General features: G+C 38.9%; 1 protein-coding gene and 1 pseudogene across 2 annotated transcripts in view; one reads left to right on the forward strand and one right to left on the reverse strand.

Moving 5' to 3' along the window:
- Positions 1–317: 317 nt before the first annotated feature.
- Positions 318–24,654, reverse strand: part of SLC16A1 (solute carrier family 16 member 1) — a 29,335-nt gene continuing 4,998 nt past the window's right edge. Inside the window, exons 1-5 of one of the 2 annotated variants that reach the window (XM_016223423.2) lie at positions 22,016–23,186; positions 10,108–10,368; positions 6,757–6,900; positions 3,871–4,734; positions 318–1,003 (exon numbers count right to left, since the gene is read on the reverse strand). In XM_016223423.2, coding sequence (XP_016078909.2) covers positions 729–1,003; positions 3,871–4,734; positions 6,757–6,900; positions 10,108–10,324 — 1,500 coding nt within the window. In that variant the 5' untranslated portion in view covers positions 10,325–10,368; positions 22,016–23,186 and the 3' untranslated portion in view covers positions 318–728. Of the gene's footprint in view, positions 1,004–3,870; positions 4,735–6,756; positions 6,901–10,107; positions 10,369–22,015; positions 23,187–24,654 lie in introns of those variants that run through there. The other variant, XM_016223424.2, reaches the window with a different exon arrangement.
- LOC107545341 (Fanconi anemia core complex-associated protein 24 pseudogene) lies at positions 5,226–5,871 on the forward strand (annotated as a pseudogene).

Below are 24,654 nucleotides of genomic sequence, written 5' to 3' on the forward strand. Positions count from 1 at the left end.
AAATAATACTAAGTGATCTCAAAAGGGACAAGAATCTGTAAGGACTCAAAATCTGTCTTTGCAAAGGGTGCAGAAATAGTAGTTTAATGAAATCAACTCAAGAACTGGACTAATAAGCATCCTAAGAAGATACCAGACGGGCGTTGATGAGCACAATGTGTCTAGAATAGCCAAGATATTTCCAAAATTGTATGCCTTAAGTTTCCTAAATATATAGCAGGCAGGCATATATGCCAGGCAACTACTGATTTCTACAGTTTTTCAGTGATAATGTGACACCATGTTACAAATAACACTGAAGCAAGATTAGTTTTAAATTTTAGATTTGCTTTGAACAAGTTACTTACTTTTCTTTGTAATGGACACTTAAAATAGATGAATTCAGCAGAATGGGTTGAAAAGTTAAGGCTCCTTAAAGATTCTAAAGACTAAAACTTAAGGCACATATTATAATCTTCATGACACTGTTAAAAGCTAAGATTAAAAAAAACATATCCAACTTCTTTCCCTCATTCTTTGCCAACCACTCCCTCCCCAAAGGATATGGCATTTTAGATTTGGGCTAATGTAAGGAGTGAAACAAAAATTCCATCAAGGAACACCTGGTAGGATTTCCACACAAACGTCCACTATTTGCATTGAGCACCACTGGGAGATTACAGGCCAGTAGAACATTTTCAGGTATCTTGGGTCACAAGCTGCTCCATTTGCCCTTTAACCCCACAGGTTCAGACTGGACTCTCCTCCTCTTTGGGGTTTTCTTCGGTGCCTTTCTGCTCTGGCCATTCCATTGCGTCGCTAACTTCTTTTGGCTTTTCAACATCTACACCGGTCTCTTCTTCTTTACTTTCCTTTTTCTGCTGCCTCTCTGCTTTCTGTTCTTTTGCCAGAAGGTGATAATTGATGCCCATGCTAATAAAGAGATAGATGCCTGCAACAATGAGAATTACGCCACAGGCCCAGTATGTGTATTTGTAGTCTCCGTATATGTCATTGAGACGACCTAAAGATGTGAAAACAAAACAACAACCCAGTAAACAGTTATGTGGATAAAGTAATACCCTTTCCCAAATAAAGCTCAGGGATCTATTCAGAAAGATGTCAACCCAATTCTCAAACAGCCCACAGATGACAAATTAGTCTTAAAAGGAACTACTAAAAATGACCCTACCTTTTGTTTATGATGTGACACTTGATTTTGGCTGGCCTTGCATACTGTTGTTTTTAACCACTTGAAAATAATTAAATCTTGGCAAATTTGAATTGGTAACGAACTAGAGATCACCTAGAATCAGTTTTCTCAATACACAATGGAAAAAATGGTTGCAATAAAGATTTAGGAACCCTGGCTCGGTAGCTCAGTTGGTTAGAGCATTGTCCCGATATGCCAAGGTTGTGGGTTTGATCCCATCAGGGCACATACAAGAATCAACCAATGAATGCATAAATAAGTGGAAAAACAAATTGATGTCTGTCTCTCCCTTCCGTTCTCTCTCAAATCATTGAATAAAACTAAAAACTAAAAAATAAATAAAAAAGTTTAGGAATCTTGCCCAAGGTCATAGAGCTCATTTCTGTCACCCAGGCCCAAGCTCTTTATCTAATATCAGCATTTCCCAAAGAGCATTTCTATGAAGATTCGTCCTATGCTAAAACGTTACCTAACGTCCATACCTTTGCACCATTCCGAGTGCTTAATCCTCACAACAGGCAGATTCTATTGTATAATGTAAATACTTATGTACAGAAACCTTAAGTAACTTGCCCAAGGTCACAAAGTTAGTAACAGTTGGCTTTAAACCCAGCAAGTCTGACTCTGAAGCTGCAACTGCAACCTCTGCTGCAGGACACCTCCCTGATGTTTCCAAAGTCAGTAGTTTTGGGAACCGGCATATCTTATTATTCTTTTCTAGTAAAGATTCACAGTGCACGTTAGCATGTCAAAGGCTTTACAAGGTCCTGTAGGAAAGAAATCTATTTAACTTGGTGTTCCCAAACTTTTTTTTTGGTCATGAAATCCCTGTTATAGTAAAATTCATTAGCATCTCATCTAATTGGCATTTCAAGGAATAAACTCTGAAAAACCCTACTCTGCATCTATGAAGGACTTCATATAACCAACTCAAATATAGGATTCCATATGGTTTTCTAACTCAGGGCATCATTCACTCAGCCTGTTTACTGAGCCTTTCCATAGACCAGTCACTGGGTCTCCTAGGCCCTGAGGAGAAGGCTGAGCAAAGGAAATAATATCTACAGTTTAGTGGCAGGGAGAGATGTTAAATAATTACACCAACTGTGACCAGTGCTACCTGGAGGGCTGAAAGCAGAAAACGGGGTAGGACCAGTAAGTAGGGTCAGGAAGGCTTCTCTTAAGGAGGAAACTAAGCCCAGACTGACAGGAGGAAGGAGTTATCTGGCAGAGAGGGGGTGGGGCAAGGATCCAGGCAGAGAACAGGGAGTGCAAAGACTGTGGTGGGAGGAAGCACGGGGGAGAGGGGAAGGGAGAAGGGCCAGGCTGCTGGAGGAGAGCACATGCCAGGGGTAGGAAATGAGGCTGGTGGGAAAGGCGGCTGGGGGGGACCATGGGGGGCCCTGTAGGCCACATTAGGGAATTTGATCTTCAACCTAAGAAGATGGGAAACAACTCCTCAAGCGTTCTGATTAAACTGAAATACCAGATTTGCATTTGCAGGGATAATTGTGCCTGGAGAGCAGAAAACAGACTGACGCCTAACTAGAGCAGATACAGGCAGACCAGTGAGGAGGCTACTGGAGAAGCCCAGACAAGAACTATGGATAAGGGAAGTATGGCGATGGGGAAAGTGTATAGATTACAGAGAGATTTAGAAAGTGAAAACTGACAAGATTTGGCAACTCACTGGGTATGGCGGAAGGAAGCAGGAGTTACATCCTCAGAAAGGGCCAAATTATTTCTCACTATGTGTTATGTATTGAGCAGTTATTTAAAAGTTCCCCAGTTATATACTCAGTTACTAGCTGTGTGATTTAAAGCAAATTATTTCACTTTAAAAGCTTCTTTCCTCACTTATGAAGTGGGAGCCCTAACAGTCCCTACCTCACAGACTGTGAGGTATAAAAGGACACGGGATAGGACAGCACACTATGCGCTCATGCGGTAGCTACTATTATTGCTACTACTGCTTTAATTACTATTAAAATGAGCTCCATTATTAAAATGCAGTTACCACGGTGCTTTAGAGGTGGAGCTGTATTTTTCATGTTTTCTTACAATAAGAACGCAAGATTTATTTATTTTTATTCACTGGACATGTATTTATTGGGCATGAACTGTGTGAGCAAGGTACTGTTCTGAGTGCTGGAGAGATGGCAAAGAAGTCTGGAAAAGGTCTCTGCCCTCAGGGAACTTTCATTCTAGAAGGGGAGACAGATGGGGAGCAAACCAATCAGAAAGCCAAGGCTCTAAAGCAATAGGAGACGGGCCGCTTCTGCTCTGGCCATCACAGGTGGGCGTTCTAGGCAGAGGCGCACCATGGGCGGGAGACCCTACAGCAGGAGGAGCCAGGGGAAGGCTGATGTGTCAGGACTGTGGTGAGTGAAGCAGAGTAAATGTGTAAGTTTTACAAAGAGAAAACATTTTAAGAAACAATGTCATATGTAAAAATATTTTACTCCCCCTTCAGCTTGATGGTTCATTTTAACTCAATTTTATAAGTATTTGAGCAGTTATGCTGTGCCAAGCATTGTGCCAGCATCGAGGGTGAAGAAATGAGAAAGTCTCGCTCTCCTCTAGCAAGAGGCTCACTGATCTCTGCTTTCTGTCATCTTCCTAATCTTCGTGCCTGTTTTATCTTAACAGAACCATGGAGATAGGGAGACATACTATACCTAAAAGTGGTGGCCCCAGGAGGACAGGACAGCATTCCACAATGGTCACCAACCCCACAGCGCTGGAGAACTTCTGGGGTCCAACGAGGTCCATTAGTGTTTCAAACAAAACTGAGCTGAGCCACCCAAATGCAAACCCAAAAACTCCTGCATACACACAGAATCCAACATAGGTGGATGACAAAGGTGCTGCCAGATGACACAATCCATTTGCAATGATAGAAGCAGCAAAAAAATATTGAACTCGAGGTCTTATCCACTTTGTGTTGGCTAAAAGTCCCATACTTGGTCTGGCTACCATGTCAACAAAAGCCAAAATGGAAAGAAGAAAGGCAGACTTCTCACTAGAGTAATGCTGACTCTTGCCATAACTACTAAGAAAGACCAAAGGAGCAAACAGTCCAAAAAACATGAGCATGTTTCCGGAGAGGTATAACAAAAAGCCTCTGTGAGTGAACAGGGAGAAGTCCAGGAATTTATTAATTGTTTGGAAGACTGACTGTTTCTCCTTTTTGGGGTTTCCGCCAATGAGATCTGTATTTGCATCACTTGCCACTTTTGCATCAGACTTTCCAGCTTCCAGAGTGGTTTCTTTAGACTGATATTTCTCTACCCTAGTTGGTGGAGGTCCTATTGGTCGCATCAGGGCTCCGGCCACACAGCAGTTTAGTAGGAAGCCTCCAAGAATTAGGAAACTTCCTCTCCAGCCATAGATACCAAAGAAAGCCTGATTGAGGGGGGCCAGGGTAGAGAGGAACACAGGGCTGCCTGCCATGGCCAGTCCATTTGCCAACGGCCGCCTCTTGTAGAAATACTTGCCAATCATGGTCAGAGCTGGATTCAAGTTGAAGGCAAGCCCAAGACCTGAGGGGGAGGGGGAAAAAGAATCACATACTGTAATAAATGTCAGAGACATATTTGGAATTACTTAACCAGACAAATAGATTAAAATAAAGGTATAAGTAATGGAAGGAGACAAAGATCCTCATTATTAGAGGACATATTATAGTTATTATTTAGTGGATATAAAATTTCAGTTTTATAAGATGAAAAATGTTTTGGAGATGGATGGTGGCGAATTTTGTACAACAATGTGAATATATGTAATACCACTGAACTGAACACTTAAAAATGTTTAAGGAGCTGGGGTGTCAGGGGCCAGGCAGGTGACGAAAATGAGGGACGGGGCTACCAGGACAAGAAAGTCCTGGTTCTTAGACTCTGGCAAATAATTAGCGAACATTGAAGACCAGCTCCTGCCAAAGGCCCGCCCAGGCTTCGAGTGGAATGAGGGGCCATGCGCAGGACCGCCTTGTGTTGCAGGCTTGAATTTCCCTCTTTAGATCGAGGCCGCCATGGAAAGGAACCCCCGCGGTGGCACAGGCCCTGTGCACGTGCCTCTTGGGCACGTTGTTGCCAGTGAGAAATGGTGTGGGTTGCAGCTGGCACAGGGCATGCAAGGGAAAATTAAACCCCTTTTTGAGGATGGCCTGGCACCAGTAGATTTTTACTTATGTGTCAGATCCTGCATTCTTTATATCACAGAAGCTGATTTGGTGGCAGGAAATAGCTACTGCAAGAGGCTTGTTCACGTTAGAAATTCCAGTAATCTTAAAGGAATTGTAGTAGTTGAAAAAATGCAGATGAGTAAACAGTACTTCCCAGCCATACAGAAGTTTACTGTGCTGGACCTTGGGATGGTGTTGCTTCCAGTGGCCAGCCAGATGGAAGCGTCCTGCGTCATTATCCAGTTAGTACAAGAGCAAACCAAGGAGCCCAGTAAGAATCCTTTTCTCCGGAAGAAACAGGCTCAGATCTGAGCCGTCCCTACTTCGAACTGTGCAGCAGATCCCAGGAGTTGGAAAAGTTAAAGCTTCCCTTCTGCTTCAGAAGTTCCCAAGTATCCAGCAACTAAGTAATGCTTCCATCGAAGAACTGGAGCAGGTTGTTGGACAAGCAGTAGCACAGCAAATTCATGGGTTCTCCACACCGTCCAGGTGACAGCTCTTCTCACAGCATCTACTGCGTTTTCTGCTTTACACTGCAAACTACAGGATCTTGTTTTCTTTTCATATTTAAAAATCAAGAAAAGAGATTTCCTCACAGCAACTAGCTGAGGCCTGAGTGGAATCTGCCAGTTGTCCGCTGCTCTCTGGGTGCAGGCATTTAAGTTAGTGGGCCCCAGTGGTGCTGCCCTGATTCTGCTACCATGAAGAGGGCCAGTGGCGATTTTCCTAAGAGTCACTTGAATTAGGGACTCTCAGATTCATAAAAAAAGCCATCTTGTGAGATCTGAATATGTGACCTTGACCTCCATCTATCAATGGAAAGGTCAAGTGAATGAAACTATCAAGTGTCAGGGGGTGGATATGATCTTCTAAATATAGGCAACAAACCTACAATGAAGCACTGTGTACCATAAGCCCCTTGTTCCTGGTGACATAGCCACTGTCCGGGTCTGGGCTTAATATACCTATGCTTTGAGGGCTGCTCCCAGTATAAATAAACAATTGTACAGGCAAAAAAAAAAAAGTTTAAGAAGGTAAGTTTTATGTGTATTTTACCAAAATTCAATGTTTTTCAAAATTGTTTTAGGAAAATAACTATCTCATGCAAATGGCTAATTTAACATGTAAAGTCATCATGCATTATTCTCAAATCAGTACACAAAAAAGTGGTCAATAAGCATTTTCTAAAAAAAAAATACACAAACATATAAAAATACTTTCCTAATAAAGAGATGAAAATAAAAGACACATTTTATCTACTACCACTGACTATTCTTAGGAAAGGGATGCAATCATCTCTTTCAACTCATTTATTCACTCAACAACGAACACTTACTGTTATCACAGGAATTTCTTTAAAAATGAAACAGCAACTCACCTCCAATGAATCCAATACAAAAGTAAAGTTCCTTTACACTGTTACAGAATGAAGCTGCTACCAAGCCACAGCCTGACAAGCAGCCACCAACTATCATGACCGGACGACTGCCATATTTATTCACGAGGACACTGCTGACAGGACCTATGAAAGAACCAGAAATTTAGTGGCAGAGAGGAAAGGAACCTACCCCCTCACATCTACACAACGCAATAATGGGAGACACTAAGTGACAAGTCCTCCAAAATAAATGGATATAATAAAAGGCAATGGTAAGAATACTGCTTTCTGTAATTATTTCACAGTCATAGGTATGTGTACTGGAAAAGAAAGAGGCTAAGACACCATTAATTGTGTATCTTTTATATCTGGATATATTGGTTGGAATTTGACTAAAATATAAAAGACTAGACCCTTAGTCGTTCTCTTCTAAGGCAAAACAGGCTGAAAATGCCTTGGTAATGGATGCTCATAGCTTCTTAATGTAGCTAGGATATGATCAACATATATCCAGTAAGTTTGCTTTAATTTTTGGACAGGCACCCTGATATGATATGATTTTAGAGCATTATTTACACATTATTATAAATGTGACTTGTGTACTAGTTTTTAAAAAGAAAAAAAAACCCGAAGACAAAACGCATAATTATTTTTTCCAAGTTTAAATAGTTTTGCAACTAGGACATGTAAATTTAAAACAAAACTAAACTAAACTATTCCCAGTTACATCTAGATGTCTCAGGTATTGAATTGATAATGCTTTTTAGAGAACCTGGTTCCATGCCTATATTACTGTTCCGTGTTAGCCAATACTGTGGGGAAAAAATTCTTGTAGAAGAAAAGTCAGTCAGATAATGGTGAAAATATGCTTGGGTTTAAAGCCTCTAGAGGACAGGAAATGGAGTGTTACCTAAGAGAACCGGATTAAATTTTCTCAGCTAAATAGATACATACCAAAAAAAAATCAGTTTTTCTTGAATGTGAGAGAAGGAAACAAATAAAAAGTGAAGTATTAAGAATCAAAAAAAAAAAAAAAAAAGATTTTATGCATTTCCCATATATGTTTTTGAGTACAAAAATCAAATGGCCTCTCCTTATTTGCTACAAATGGGTATAATCTGTAATTCCCCATTTCCAAATTTGTCTTAATTATAAGAAAGTCTTATCCAAAGCAAACAATGGTTTAAAAGCTATAACATAACTCACACAGACTAATAATATTTGCTGATTACACACAATGACATTTACTGAATTTCATTTATTTATAAGAATACTTATGTTTCTACTTCATGGATATGAACTTGTGGAAATGACCACCTTGTTTACAAAACAACATAACCCGTCTGGCTGGTTAAGGTAGATCACTATAAGTAAGAAAGGGTTGCTGGAGTGCAGCAGCAGGGAAGGGGATGTTTTGAACGTGCACGGTGACAAAGCTAGTGAGACCTGAGTTTCAAATCCAGCCCATTGTCTTCCCATTACCTGCATTCTGTAAAGCAGAAGACAGACAAATCATACTCCTATTCTCTCAGCACAGTAAATCATGACCTTACTGTTTACTGTATACTCAGCTCCGTAGAAGATGGTAAGTCTATTTTAAAAACATTCTGTATATAGAATGTATATATTTAGAATATACTATTGATCATATGTTAACATATTCTCCATAAATACTATGGAAAATTCTGCAGTTACTTACATTCTAGTAGTACTATTCAGAATTGCAGTATGGTGTTTCAAGATTAAAAGAACAGGCTCTGGCTGCAGGGAACCCAAATTCAAATTATGGTAAGTATGTACTTACGTACGTATGTTCGTATGAATGCATGTATACGTACACGTAATAAACATGCAGGAAGGAAAGAAAGCTCTCAACATCCTAGTGTTTGAGAGGACCAAGTCTCTCGTAAGGTGCTGGGTCAGTAACTGGCTGCCAGGACAGACTTCAGGCTCAACCAAGCATGTGTATCAAAAAGTTTTCATTGACCTTGTAAGTTACTTCATGCAAACATTAGGCCTCAGCTGGTTTGGAATTAATCTGTATTTACAGCTTGTGCATGAAGTATTTCCATATAAATTACGAATGAAGTATTTCCATATAAATTACTCATGAAACAAACTTTGTATAGTCAGAATTACAAAGATCAAAATACTGCCACACTGCTGGCTCTGTGAAGTCCACGTTAATGCTGTGAAGTTTCCAGTATTTAGACAGGAAATGGTACGAGGACATCACTAGAACTGGAAACACGGGGGTTTCCAAGCGACTCAAGCAAATCAACTAGCAGCAGGTAACTAAGGTCTCCTCCCCTAACAACACTCTAGCCCTGGCTGGTGTGGCTCAGCAGTGAGAGCGTCAGCCTGTGGACTGAAGGGTCCCGGGTTCGATTCCAGCCAAGGGCGAAAACCTCCATTGTGGGCTCGATCCCTGGCCCTGGGGCACGTGTGGGAGGCAACCAGTCAATGTGTGTCTCTCACATCCATGTTTCTCTCTCTCTCTCTCTCTCTCTCCCCCCCCTTCTTTCCACTCTCTCTAAAAAAAAAAAAAAAAAAAAAAAAATCCCCAATGGAAGAAATATCCCTACCAAAAATAAGATTACCAGAATCGAAAGCTTGCCTAAATAAGCAACATGAGACACTGTCAATCCCAGTAAATAAATACATGTGGCTTTAGAATCTCCGCTAAGCAATTATGTTATTTTAAGTACTATGTTAGGTTTTGACTTCTACATGTTAAGTTGTGATTTGGTGTTCCAAAGTGAAACAAACAGTATTTTAAATAATGTTATTAAGTAAGCACTAACTTACTCTCCACACTTCCTTCATGTGTCAAAGACAGAAGGGGGAAAAATGGTAAAATGTAAGTTTAAGGTGCAACTGAAATGCTTTTAGGACTGATAATATCACAAGGAACAAGGGGGAGATTTTATTCATTTCTTTAATTCTAACACCATGAAAAGCTTTTATCTGAATTAGCTATTCAGGCTAGCCTGATTTACTTTAATTCTCCCAACAACAGTTTTTAAAAATCTTAGTTTACATCTGGAGTCCAGCAGAGAACAGTAAGAAAAATCAGTTGTGCATGTGTCATTTTTCTGAGAGCTTTTTAAAGCTCAATGATACTAAGTGGGAGCAAATCACAAGTCCTCATTTCTGTTTCAGACTACTATAGGGGAAAACAGAGCAAAGGTTGTCACTGCCAATGAGAATGAAAAATGTGACTAAACGTAAAGCTTCAAGAAATAACATTTCAAAACACCTCACTGAATGAGACACTTAAAAAAGTGACCTAATACAGAGCCTCTGGCTGGTTAATGAACATTAAAACAGCAGGCCTTAGTGGGTACTTACCTCCAGCATACATGACAGCCAACATGATGGAGGATATCCACGACACTTCACTGGTGGTAGCGTTGAATATAACTTCAATTTCTTTGAAGAACACAGTAATAGACTTGGGAAACGCATAAGAGAAGCCGATGGAAATGAAAGCCCCAACTACCACTGCCCACCCCCAGCCTCCATCTGGGGGGGTGTATCCAACTGGACCTCCAACTGCTGGTGGCATTTTCAGGGTAGATGGATTCTAGAATGACGTTCAAACCCAAGTATCTGAAGGATATAAAATTAAACAGCATGTCAGCAATAAAGTGCTCCCACCCAGCACTGCCAACAACAAACACTCCCACCCTTACACCAAGCTTTCAAGCAACTGAATTGTTTTTCAATGTTCTTGTCTAGCAGGCATTATCTTCTAAGGGCATCACCATGAAGTCTTAAGGCCATGGTACTGCCCGTAGATTTTAGTAGCTTGAAGGAAGACAGCGCCTCCTCACCATTTAGGAAACTACGTGTTTTGTCAGTTACCATAATTCCTCAAATTACTGTAAATAACTAAATGCCTCCTTTAACTCATCTGCTTGCACAATTCACATAACATATACCCTACTAAGTTCCACAGTTTAAGATAGGCTTTGTAAGTTTCCCCCTTTGCCAAAATGTATTCTTCAATACTTACTTCCTCTTTACTCGTATTATTTTAAAATATTTTTATTGATTTTTAGAGAGAGCAAGGGAGGGGAGGAAGACTGATGTGAGACTGGAACATCAATGTGCTGCTCCTGCATGCCCCCCATTGGGGACTGAGCTGGCAAACTGGGCTTATGCCCTGAGCATGAACTGAACCAGTAACCCTATGGTGCACCGGACAATGCCCAACCGAACCATACTGGCCAAGGCGTTTTACTTTCTCTTATTTATATGCTGACTTAAAGTATCAGGAAGTAGGTACCTGACTCAGGAGATATGTAACAATTTGCAAAATAGATCATTCTGAACACAAACATTTCATTTAATGGGATAGAAGATTATGTCAAAAGATGGCAGTTTCAAACCAAAGATTATCCCTTTTCTTGAAGCCACCAATACTTATGAAGAGCATGTTGAGAAAATGAAACTTTGTTAGATTATGAGTAAGAACATGGGAGTGTTTGGTGGTAGGCCTACCTGTTTTCTTATAAAGGTTTTTTTAAAATTTATTTAAAGCCAGCATCTACCCTATATTATAACTTATCCTGCAACAGTATGTTAACATATTCATTTCAAATGATCTCCACACAGACTATATTATAGGTCACTCCATACATAGATCACAGATGACAAACTCACTCTTGGCCACAACAATCTTTAGTCTAAAACACAATCCTAGCTCTAAAGTGGAGTAGTCAACTCCTAGATACTGTTCCTTCCAACCCATATGAACACTCTAAACATGATTTAGAACAATGGACGTCGTAGAGGTAGGAAGAAAACAGCCTGTAGGGGAAGTTTCGCAAAAAACAAGGATATAGGTTTCATCACTTCTACTCAACATCATGGTAGAGGTTCTAGCCAGTGTTTGTAGGCAAGAAGAAAAAAAAAAAAAAGGCATCAAGACTGGATAGAAAGAAGTCAAGTCTTTATTTACAGATGCCATAACTGTCTGTAGGCAATGCTAAGGAATATACAAAAAAGCATAGAACTAAAAATGAACTTAACTAGGTCTCAGCATGCAAGATCAATAAATCATCTTTCTACAAGCTAACAATGAACTACTGGAATTTGAAATTTAAAAAAATACCATTTACAACAGCATTAAGAAACTGGACAGGGACAAACCTGACATGATGTATAAGATACATACACTGAAAACTGCAAAATATTACCAACAAATTAAAAAACTAAATAGATAACCCATCCTCATGGTTTTAAAGACTTGATATTTAAATTACACAAAATTTTCTGAAGGTACATAGAAGTACTTTTATCAAAAGTTTATAAATAGGATTTCAAGCTATAGATTGGGAGAAAATATATACAAAACATACATCCAACAAAGAACATAGCCTATTGCCTCTAGGCTACAAATCTGTAGACATGTTACTGTACTCAATACTGTAACAATGGTATTTGTCTATTAAAACATATCTAAACATAGAAAAGGTAAAAATACTGTATGAAAGATAATGGTTCACCTGTATGGGGCACTTACCATGAGTGAAACTTGCAGACCAGTAGTTGCTCTGGGTGAGTCAGTGAGAAAAAGGTGAGTAAATGCCAAGGCCTAGGATATTACCCTACACAACTGTAGACTTTATAAACATTGTAAAGCTTACTATAACTTTTTTTTACTATATAAACATTACAGTTTTGTAACTTTTTGATTCTTCTGTAATAACACTTAGTTTAAAACATACTGTACAGCTGTATAAAAATATTTTCTTTATATCCTAATTCTATAAGCTTTTTCCTATTTTTAAATTTTTACCTTTTAAACTTAGTTAAAAAAAAAAAAAAAAAAAGACACATATTAGCCTAGTTCTACACGGGTCAGGATCATCAATATCACCTACTGTCTTCTACCTCCACATCTTGTCCCACTGGAAGCTCTTCAGGGGCAGTAACATGCGTGGGGCCCTCGTCTCCTATGATAACAATGCTTTCTTCTGGAATATCCCCTGAAAGACCTACCTGAGGCTCTTCTTGAGCAGGTGTCACTCTTTTCAGAAATATGGCCACGGTGGTTTGCTTGTTTTTTAAAAAAAATCATAGATTTGCTTGTAAGTAGATAATGTACCATGAACATTTCTCTCTATTAATGAAAGCCTTTTAGTGTTGGGTCTGTTTTCAATTTTTTTTTAAAATATTGATTTCAGAGAGAGGAAGAGAGAGGGAAATAGAAACATCAATGATGAGAGTCATTGATTGGCTGCCTCCTGCCTCCGACTGGGGATCGAGCCCGCAACCTGGGCATGTGCTCTAACCAGGAATCTAACCGTGATCTCCTGGATCCTAGGTCGATGCTCAACCACTGAGCCATGCCCAGCCGGGCTGTTTTCAAATTTTTAAAAGATCTTGTTGAGGTCTGCAAAAGCTTCTGCTAAACCCTTCACTGTGAATTTTCTTAAGAATTTTATCTCTTCTTTTTCTTCTGCAGTTTTCTTTTCTCTTGCCTCTTCTTCAGCTGTACATTCATGTACCGGTTCCCGTAACCCCAGTCAGTCCCCAGAACCATCTCTATCAAGGTCACCCTCACCTGCACCAAGGTGAAGCTGTGTGCCACCTCAACCACAGCCTCGTGGAATTTTTGCAGCCTCATCCTTGGCAAAGCCTTTAGCTTACAAGTGAATCTCGAGTGTCTTCTTACATATGCCATTCATATACTCCTTCGTGGCATCACCCCTCCCCCCCAAGCAAGGTTCTCGATGCAGTGATAGATGTAATCCTTCCAGAATTGCTGTCTTCCTCAGTTGCAGCAATAGCCTGGGCAAAGGTCCTCCTCAGGCAGAAGGCCTTAAACACTGCTGTAACTCCTTGATGCAATGGTTGGATCAAAGAGATGGTGTTAGAGGAAGAAACACCACCTGACATTGGGGTGATCACCCAGGAGGAGGCTGCGTGTGAGCATTATCGACAATAAGCAAAGTCTTGAAAAGTATTTTATTCTCCAGACAGTACTTCCCCATTTCTCTGGCACAGCAGTTCAAAAGGGCATCTTGGAGGAGAAGCTGGCTCACCCATGATCTCTTACTGCTCCTGTAGTATGCTGGCAGTGTGTGCTTACTGATATGCTTGGAGGCCCTGGGGTTCTCAATATGTCAGATGACAAAGGGTTTCAATACGCAACCTGCAACACTGCAGTCAAGCAAGACTGTTATCTTGTCCTTAAAAGCCTTCAAACCTGGCATTGACTTGGCTTCCTTATGGATAAGAATTCTTTTAGGGATCCATTTCCAGAATAGAGAGGTTTTAGCCATACTGAATATTTGTTCTGGCAAGTAATTTCCCTCCACAGTCAGCTTATCTGAGTTTCAAAAAACTCCTCAGCTGCTTTCACATCAGCACTCACAGACTCCCTATTCACTTTCATGTCACAGAAGGGATAACAATTCCTGAATCGTTTACACCACCCAGAGCAGTAAAGTCAACACTGTAGTCGAGTCCAGCCTTTTCCCCCCCCAACATCACAAAATTTTCACTTTGTCCATAATCATCATGGTGCTGAAAGGGATACACTTCTGTGTCTGGTCTTCAGTCTAGGTTATTAGAAGCTTCTCCTTGTCTGATAAAGGTCCTTCTCGAACTTTTCTTAGTCTCATTGCCTTTGATGAAGCAGATCCTTTAACAGTTTCCATCACTTTGTTCTCTTTCTTCACGATTGACTGTGTAGTGGCCTGGCTGACATGGCTCAGTGGTGGAGCATGGGCCTAAGATCCAAGAGATTGCAGTTTGATTCCCGGTCAGGGCACATGCCCAGGTTGTGGGCTCAATCCCCAGTTGGGGGCTTGCAGGAGGCAGCCGATCAATGACTCTCTCATCGTTGATGTTTCTATCTCTCCCTTCTTCTCTCTAAAATCAATGAAGATATATTAAAAAAAAAAAAAAAATCATAGCTATGGTGGAATGGGACATGCCTGACTGGTGAGCAGTAACCACCAATGATTTTCCACCTTCGTAATTCTTAATCGCTTGTCCTCTTACTGGCAACATTAGCAGTGGATTCTGCACACTTAGGGGCCAATGAATAAAATAACACGAGGTCAAATCAAGCGCAAGCACAAGAGAAAATGATACCATTAAGAAATGCAACAAACTAGATGTATCATGCTGCTGAAGGCGCAACATGCATACTGTTTTAGAGCAGCTTTATTTTTTATAACTAGAGAACGCTCAAAAATAATAAGCACAGTACAGTAAATACAGTTGACCCTTGAACTGAGCAGGTCCACTTATAAGCAGGTATTTTTCAACTGACTGTGTAGTTCAAACCCAAGTTGTTCAAGGGCCAGCTCCGCAGTTGGGAATTTGCATGTGTGGAGAGCTAACTGTAGTTATATGTGGATTTTCGACTGTGTGGGAGGTTGGCACCCCTAATGCCTGCATTCAGGGGTCAACTGTACATAAACCAGCAACATAGTCATTTATTAGTAAGTACTATGCAGAACTAATTTTATGTGGCATACTTATATGACTGGCAGAGCAGATTTGTTAACACTAGTATCACCAAACACATGACTAATGTGTTGCGACCTTATGATGTCACTAGGTAATAGTAACTTTTCAGCTCCATTATAATCTTACAGGACCTCTGTCATATCTGCGGTCTGTCGTTGACTGAAACGTCTTCATGTGGCACCATATGTGCCACCACATGACCAAACATAAGATGGCTGATGAAAAGCTGACGTCCCTAGGGGAACAGAGAATACACCCTTCATTTCCTCTTAAAAGAGGTTTAATCAGTATGAGCAGACATTTCTAATTGCTAACCTCACTAGAATTGCAGATCAATCCTAATCTCCTCAAGCATAATTCTCCCTTGTCAAAGAATAGTGTTTGTATAGTCAGAATTGCTGGCTTGTCCTGATTTCAGGCCCTTGGCCCATCGAGGATCCTTAGCTTGTTCCCTATGTGACAACAATGTCACACCCTAAAATAATATTCTTTTCCTTGGAATTGTAGTCTTGAATAAGCTTTACTCCTAGTACGTACATCAGTATATTACACATCATTACCCAGAGTTCATAATTTACCTTAGGGTTTCACTCTTGGTGTTGTACATTTTGGGTTTGGACAAATTTATAATGATATGGATCCATCTTTATAGTATCATAATGAATAGTGTCATGCCCCTAAAAATCCTTTGTGCTCCCACTGTTCATCCCTCCTTCCTGTTTAACCCTTGGCAACCACTGGTCTTTTTAGTCTCCATAGTTTTGCCTTTTCCAGAATGTCATATAGTTGGAATCATACAGTACGTGGCCTTATCAGATTGACTTCTTTCATTTAGTAATATACATTTAAGTTCCTTCTGTCTCTCTTCATGGCTTGATAGCTTATTTCCTTTTAGTGCTGAATAATACTTCACTGTCTGGATGTACCACAGTTTATCCATTCACCTACTAAAGAACATCTTGGTTGCTTCCAAGTTTTGGCAATTATGAATAAAGCTGCTATAAACTTCCATGTGCAGATTTTTGAATATACAGAAAAAAAATTATGTACCCTCTTGTATATTAATTTGACATCTAAAATTTGTTATTAAGCCTAATAGTTACAAAGAATATAATTTCTGGCATATTTTATGTTGTATTCTATGTGCTTTAAATATATTTATCAGGCCCTAGCTGATGTAGCTCAGGTGACCGGCCATCATCCTGTGCCCTGAAAGGTTGCCGGTTCCGTTCCTGGCGAGGGCACATGCCCAGATTGTGGGCTCAATCCCCAGTAGGGGGCGTGCAGGAGGCAGCCGATTGATGCAGTGTTCTCAATGTTTCTCTCTTCTCCCTCTCTCTAAAAATTAATAAAAGATTTAGCACAGTTTATGGAAAATACTCACCATATAATCTAATTGGCCAGTCCATTAAAAAAAATATGATTTTTAGGCAGAGAGGAAGGGAGAGGGAGAAAGAGAAACATCAATGTGAGAATGGAACATAGATCAGCTACCTCCTGCAGGATGTGCCTTGACTGGAACTGAACTAGTGACCTTTTGGTGTATGGGGGGGTGGGCACACCCCACCAGCTGATCGACACCGGCTAGGGCTGGCCAGTCCATTTTTAAACCAATCAAGCAAAATTGATTTCTGTCAAAGCCATACCCCATTTTCATTGAAATAAATGTGTTGATACACATCCCTGTGATAATTGTCTCACTTTCTAAACCTAATTCTAACTTAGAAAATAGAGAAGGAAGGTGATTGTTGTCCACATGGAATAAGGTCTTGGCTTGTCCAATATTTCTGACCTAACCCCTCTTTAGATTTCTGTCATGGGACTGTCCCCTTTTGGGACTATGTACTCTGAAATGTTCCATTCTTGGGGGTGGGGGGAAGAAATTTTTATAGCCTGGGGCAGTGACCAACAGTAAGAATCAGGACAAATGAGAGCTGTAACTTTATTTTGTAGTGGAGGGTGGAAAAGGAGAAGCAGAAGACCACAGCCATCTATTTTTAGGAGAGATGATTTTTAGGTAAGGGTACATCTGAATCTGAAAATCTGGAGAATTCCCTTAAAAATATAACCCAGTTTAAAGATTAAAGATCTGTCCTAGGATTCAGGTGGGATAAAAATATAAGTTGAAACTTCCTAAAATTTCTCTTATAATAAAAAGCTAACAGCTCAGTTCTGCTAAAGGAAAGAGTTTGTATTCTAAAATTATATTAAATAGAACTGTTCCAATCATTAACTTCATGAGTTTTTCCTTCATCTAAGTATGAATAAAGAGAAAAGCACTTGAAAATTTTCAATCAAAGAACCACTAAAAAGATTAATTCACCTCAGAATGTTTACACACAGAGGGAGACACCCGCACACAGACGGTAGAGCTATTTAACACGTCAAGCTCTGACTCAATCAGCTAATACGTGCTGGACGTGATTAAACTTTGAGCTTAGCTGCCAGCTATGATTTGTCCCAGTTAGTTAAAGCAGTAACAATTTTTAGTCACTAAGACTTGCCTCATCAAGTTAATAATACCTTATTCCAGTGTCAAAATTAGATTTAAAACTTTGAGAAGGTTTAAAGATTCAGAAGCAAACAAGAATAAGAGTATTCAAAAAACCAGACATGGATTCAACACAATTCCATCACCATCTGACAAATGGCTGTCCTTACTTCAAAATTCTGAGTGTACATAATAGAAAAAAATTGTGTAATATCATCTAACTATATTATTTTCTTAATTGACCAAATCTCAGCTATAAACAAAAGGGTTCATTCAAGAAGTATATTATGACAGCAGGTCCCTTTGTACAGTATTCAAAGTCCATTGAGAAGCAGTCCTCAAGTCCAGAGACTAAAAGAGATTAAAGTTTAAGATTTTAATCCTCGCAAAGAGCACAGTAGCCTTCCTATTAGATTATCTACTTATTTTATGACTCTACTAGTTGCCTGAAAGTGATGGGAAGATTAAAAACAACAGTTGAGAAAGTTCATCAATTTGCCCATGAGAAACAGTAACTCTGACTTTCCTTGGCAATGATGGTGGTGGCAAGAACCACCTTTAGATGATCTAATTTTTCTCTTTTTCTCATAACTCAGGAATTGTCCAAATAAACTAATCCAGAAAGCCAAAGTTGTGCTCCATATTTCCCATGCTCTTGCCCATACAAAAGTTACAAACGCTCTTGGAATAGTCATTATGTTCTCTACAGGTTCTCCAGCAATATTTAAAACAAAGCCACTGCCATTTCCTAAAATGACAATGGCCAGTTTGTGAACTTAAAAGAGGCAGAAAGTAACCACAGGGAAAAGGCCCTGTGAACATGAGGACACGGATCAGGGAGATGCTTCTACAAGCCAAGGAATGCCAAAGACTGCCCGTAAACCACCAGAAGCTAGCAAAGAAGTATGGAACAGATCTTTATCCAGCCCTCAGAAGAAACAAACCCTGATGAAACCTTTATGGCAGACTTCTAGCCTCCAGAACTGTGAGAAAATATATCTGTTGTTTGGGGGTGGGGGAGGCAGAAAGTATCTAAAATCAATAATCTTAAATGAATTTGTTACTAAGTATGTACCAGTTTTTGGTTTGAAATCCACATGGAAACATTCAAATCCAGAAAGATCCATTTACTGAAGCTATTTCTGCTAAAGTAGCAAATCTACTGGGCTTTATAACTGGCAACTTCATTGCTTACAGAATCCCCAAGGTAGATTCCTAGATTCAAGGTACAGGGAACTGAACTTTCTTTTGTAGTCTTTTCCATTTTGACACTAAATGGAGTGAAGAAAAAATTTAAAAACAAAACAAAAACCAACCAAAACAAAGTACCAGTGAAAGGAGAAATAGACCTACTGTAGCTGGATAGCCAATCAGCAGTTATGAAATGTATGATTTTGATCAAACTGCTATAAACAAACTAAAAATACGTAAACCTGGCTCTGCAAACTTCCAACTGTTTGTATCTGCTTTATCATTCAGAGCAGATCCAACCCACATTACAAGAATTCAAATATACTGTACTATCCTTGAGATTAACAGTTTGCTAACCAGAATGCTTAAAGAAGAATTTTGGGCCTATCTTTCGGACTATATGAAAACTGATTCTAGATCTTGTTTTTATTTAGCTCATATTTATAATCCCTAAGAACATCATTATTTTAGTTACCAATAATTTCCAGATTTTTTATTATTTACATGGTCAGACCACCCTACCAGTAAATGATACAGTGTATTTCTTTTTTAAGATAACGGATCTCAGAGTTTTTGGTCCAAAGCTACCTTAAGCAGATATGTAATTGGGAAAGGAAGCATTTTAATAGCCTTTTCAGATCGTTGTGGATATTCTTCTTTGATACTGCACTAAAACTTGGTGACTGTTTCTTAATGATTAGTTACAAGGACTTCACCCCTGAGTCTTCAGGTCCTGGGGTGGTCCATAAACCACACTTTGCAAATGGCTGTTGTTTCAAACCATTAACTCTATTTAATCTAAAAAGTGACTAAAAAGTGACTTGGATATATTAGTTACAGAAAAGGCTGATGCATATGAATATGGGAAAGGGTGGTAGGAAATGGTGCAGAATGGACTTTGTCCATTCTTTGATAAAAGTTTGATAAAAACTGTAAATATCTGTATAATCTCACTTACTAAAATAATTTTGGTAAAGGATGTCACATTTTGCTGTTCTTAGTTAAAAAGAAAAAGAACAGCAATAATTCTCTTAGAAAACAAAATAACTAGTATCCCTTCCCTTAAGGGTTCCTTGCAGCCCCACATTCCCCTGTGGCCCTAAGTATGTACTTAGAGTGTTTTCTACTGAACCAGGAGTTCTGTTCTTCCCAGCAAGAATCTCACAATACGTACTTGTCAGGAGCCCCGGGCACCGTCAAACAGGTGAAACCTAACATCTGTAACTGTCCTCATTTCTGCTGTGATCTAGAAAAAGGCCACTCTGTTTCAAGTAAATATAGCATGTGCCAAAGGACAGGTGATGAAATGGAGGCTGTTTGTTAGATCTTGGGGCCCTTTCAACACCTAAAATAAGACAGAAGGGCGTGTCAGAGGTCAAGGTGGGAGAGTATCTCCAACATAAGCTACTAATACCCTTTAATTCCCAGCCTTTCTGCCACCTCTGTCCACTGCAGTCTTCTGTACAGATTGTTCAAGTATGACACTTTTCTCCCTTGTGAATGATAGCTTTCTACGCTAAACATTAGCTACTTTTGCTTAGGTGAGCAAAGCCTCAAGACTGAAATTTTTTTGAAAAGGCAGAAACACAAATTTGCCAATAACATCGAGATATGTAGGCATAAAGACCCAACACTGATAAAGATTTCCAAGGAATGAAATTCAGTGCCACTGCCAAATGATATGCATCAGAAATACTCCTAGCTTGTTTAGTGAAATGGGTTTAAGTTTTCCTACAGGACTTCCTGGCAACCAGTATCAACCTTTATATCAATATAGCAGAAGTTAGAGCTGCTTCTTGCTGTTCCGTGAACAGAGCCAGGCAAGCTATTTTAATGAATGACAAACATGGGAAACTTTGGCTATTTACAACTAAATTCCATTAAAAAACACACCACAGAATGCCCAAGACTTAATAGTTAATTAAGAATCACTTTTGTTTACATTTCTGTTGGGCTGGGCCTATGTTTGATGCACAATTCCAATGAACTTATATTGACTTTGTTTAATACTCAATAGCCCTATTATGTTGCTATTCTGACCCCAATTTTACAAATGTCAATCCTAATTTTCTTGTTGTTTTAGAAATGAAGATTAAAGTTTTATAAGTAGTACAGAGAAGTGAAGAAGCTGATCATAATTGAAAATGGTCAAACTAATATGCAAACTTGCGTAGTGAATATATATATATGTACGTATATATGCATGTACATATATTTACTTATTTAATCAGTCCTCTTTTTGTGAATCTCAGCCAATGTCATGTTCAATAATCAGAATCTGTAATAAACACTCTTAATTCTTCCTGTCTATTCATCTAAATATGCATGATTTTATACAAGGGTGTAGGAGAAAGAAGTATGGTCCTAGTAATATGTAGAAACTCTCAATTCAGGTTCTGGTTTTCCTGTTGGGGGTTAATTTTAATATTTCATTAATTCTCCCCACACCAGTGCAATTTCTTTAAAAAATAAGTAATTTATTTGTAGACCATAGATAGATAACAGGATATATATTAATATGCATTTTAAATTGAGAACAACAGTTTTCAAAATAAGGAAAAGAGAATCTTCTTTTTAAGTTTGATTTGCAGAATAAAGCATAATCAAACAAATTCCAACAAAAATATTTCTCCATTTAGTAATTCAACTTGAAGGTTAGGATTTCATGAAAAATTATGAAATACCTCTTAAAATGTTTATTATAAAGAGATTTCAAGAAACTAGCAACTATTTTTACTTCAGCTGACAAATAGCAAAACATAAGAACAGAGTACAGTGATAAAACCCAAGTTAGCATCTTTTATTAGCAGGGTTATGGCTCCAAATCTCAGAGTAAGGAGACATCTTTTAAAGGGAAATAGCACGAAAAACATAAACCTCCAGTTTAACTTTGCTCCTAGTGAATTATGACTTCAAAAAAGAATGAAGCCCAATAGCTATTAAACACACCACCCAAGGTGAAAAGTAATAGTCTTATAGTAGCAGATTAACCTGTATCTGTTCAGTTTTCTACAGCAACCCAAAAATATATTCCATAAATCAAGATCTACGTGGGCCACTTCAATTTTTGAATACATTACCTACCTTGTTCCAGAATGTGAAGAAGAAACGAACGTAGTGGCTGGATTAAAATTATAAATAGGTGTGTTGTCAGGACTGTGCTGTCTATATTACTTTAAATATAAATGAGTATTTGAATATAACAGGTGGTATTTCTGCTAGAATCTACTTCACTTCCAGTATTCTGAAGCCTAATGGGAAGAATAAGTAGATTAATTCATTAAAAGATGAAACAACAAAGAAAGCTTTTTATTTTCTTGCAAAAAGCTAAGTTAAACTATTCACTTGTAGAAAAAATTAACTCTATACTTAGTTTCACATAAAAAATATCTTAAGTTTTGAGGACTAGAGACAACATAGTAATATACATTTTAAAATATATAATTACAAGTACTCTTATGATAAAGTACAGGTTCCTGTGGGGGAAAAATACTGTATTGTGTAGATGTGAGACGACGCCCAACTTAGTATGTACAGGAGCAATGTGTGTCGGACTTTTGGAGCAGATGATATTTAGCCTGAGACTTGAAGGATAAATAGGAGCTAGCTAGGCCATGGAGTGATGGTGGAAAAGAGCATTCCAGACATGAGTACTGAAGCTATAGTCACAGTACAGGGTGCACTGGAAAACGTGAAAGAATTTTACCAAAGCTAAAGCTAAAGAGAGAGCAGAAAGAATGGGGAGAGATGGGAAGTTGGAGAAGTAGACACAACCAGATAGTGGAAAACCTTATGAGTTATTTTTGTAAGAAGGCACTCTGGTCTTGAAGCTAATCAAAAGCAGTTGATGAGTTTTAAGTGCGGCTAGGGTTAGCATGCTCAGATTTTGCTTTTTTGGAACATCAATCTTTATACAATGTGGAGAACGGGCTGGAGGGAGGTTGTTGGAGTGCTGCGAGATCACAGTGAGACAAGATGGACAGCAGTGGGATGGAAGAGAGCGGGGAACAGACAGGATTCAGCAGTGGACCAGATGTGGCAGACTGGGGAAGCCAGGAGTTTAAAAAATCTCCCAGCCCTGCCAGGGTAGTTCAGTTGCTTAGAGCATCATCCAGTATGTCAAGATTGTGGGTTCGATCCCCAGTCAGGGCACACACAAGAATCAACCAATGAATGCATAAATAAGTGGAACAACAAATTGATGTTTCTTTCTCTCTCTCTCTCCCTTTCTCTCTTGCAAATCAATAAATAAAAATTAAAAAAAAAAAATCTCCCAGGTTTCTAGCTTGAGCAAATAGGAGTTTATGAGTTTATTAGGTTGTATTTGTCTCCACTTAGCCAAAGGGACCTTAAGAAGTTGTGTGAGTAGCCCAGGGCTGTTCAGCTTATATGGCTTGGAAACAAAACTCAAATCCATTCCTGTCCTCCCTGTTTCTGTTGATGTTACTGATGATGTTTTTTCTTATTTTTTCCCTATAAACATTTCTCTAAAAGATAGTACTATTTAAAAAATCATAACCACAATACCATTATTCCTTTAAAAATTAATATCACCAAATAAACAGGCAGTGTTCAAATTTTTCTAAATTGTTTTTTAAATCATTGGTTTGGTTTGGGATACAAACAAGGTCACGCATTATATTTGGTTGATATATTTTTTAATCTAAAGGATCCTCCTTTCTTTATTTTCCACATAATTTATTTGTTGAAGGAACCAGGTTATTTTTCCTGCAGTTTCCCTCATTCTGGATGTGTCCCTCTGGTATAGTTTTAACATGCCCTAGTTTAGCATGTCCCTCTAGTCCCTGTATTTCCTATAAATTGGTAGCTAGATTGAAGACTGAGCATGCTTTGATCAGTTCAGGTTTGATTTCTTGAGAGTAAGAATAGTGTGGGGGAGAGGGCAAAGGTAATTCACAGGTAGTAGTGTGCATTTCTATCAGGAGGCATATGATATTTGGTTGTCCCCCTCATTCTGCTGTATTAAATGCCCTAGTTCCATTATTTCATTAGTTGTTTGCAAATGGCAATAATTTAACTATGCCTTTAATTCTAACATTTCTTCTTAATTTATTAACTAGAATACCTCTACAAAGAGAAGTAGTTTGAATAGGAAGGGCAAGTTAAAGTTTGTGTGCTTTAATACAAATGATTGAGACAGTATTTTGTTAAAATGCTTTTATCACTTGATAGTAACATTTCAAATGGTGTTTAGTATTTGGAATATTTAGAATTTCTGTTCTTAAATTGATAGGATTTCTTTTGTTTTTTTCTTGAAGAGCTTATCTGTTTCCATAGCTTTGGGAGTATTTCTGGTAGAACCACTACCAAATCTAAATCTCTAGCTACTGTAACCAGATTGCAGATTTTAAATTCCTTGAGGACAGGGATAGACTGCTTTTCTGAGTGACCTCCTTTTCCAGTTACCTTATGGGCATTTCAAACTGCAGCCTGTTCTCAGCTTCCCTCTATACCCCAAACCTAGTCTTCTGTCCACCATTCTTCTAAGCAGCCAGCTTAAAACCTGAGTCATCTTAATACTTCTCCAGTGGGGCCCCTGCCCTCCCAAATGCAATTAACTGCCAAACCCATCTCCCCTTTGTTATCTCATGTCCATCCTCCCATTTTTATTATTGTTACACACTTCAGGCTGCTGCCACAATTGGTGCGGTGGCTTTCTACCTTCTATCATTGCCATTCCCCTTCTCCAAACTGTATTGAGT

This window comes from Miniopterus natalensis, chromosome 19 (assembly GCF_054644295.1).
Source record: "Miniopterus natalensis isolate mMinNat1 chromosome 19, mMinNat1.hap1, whole genome shotgun sequence".
Classification (NCBI taxonomy): Eukaryota; Metazoa; Chordata; class Mammalia; order Chiroptera; family Miniopteridae; genus Miniopterus; species Miniopterus natalensis.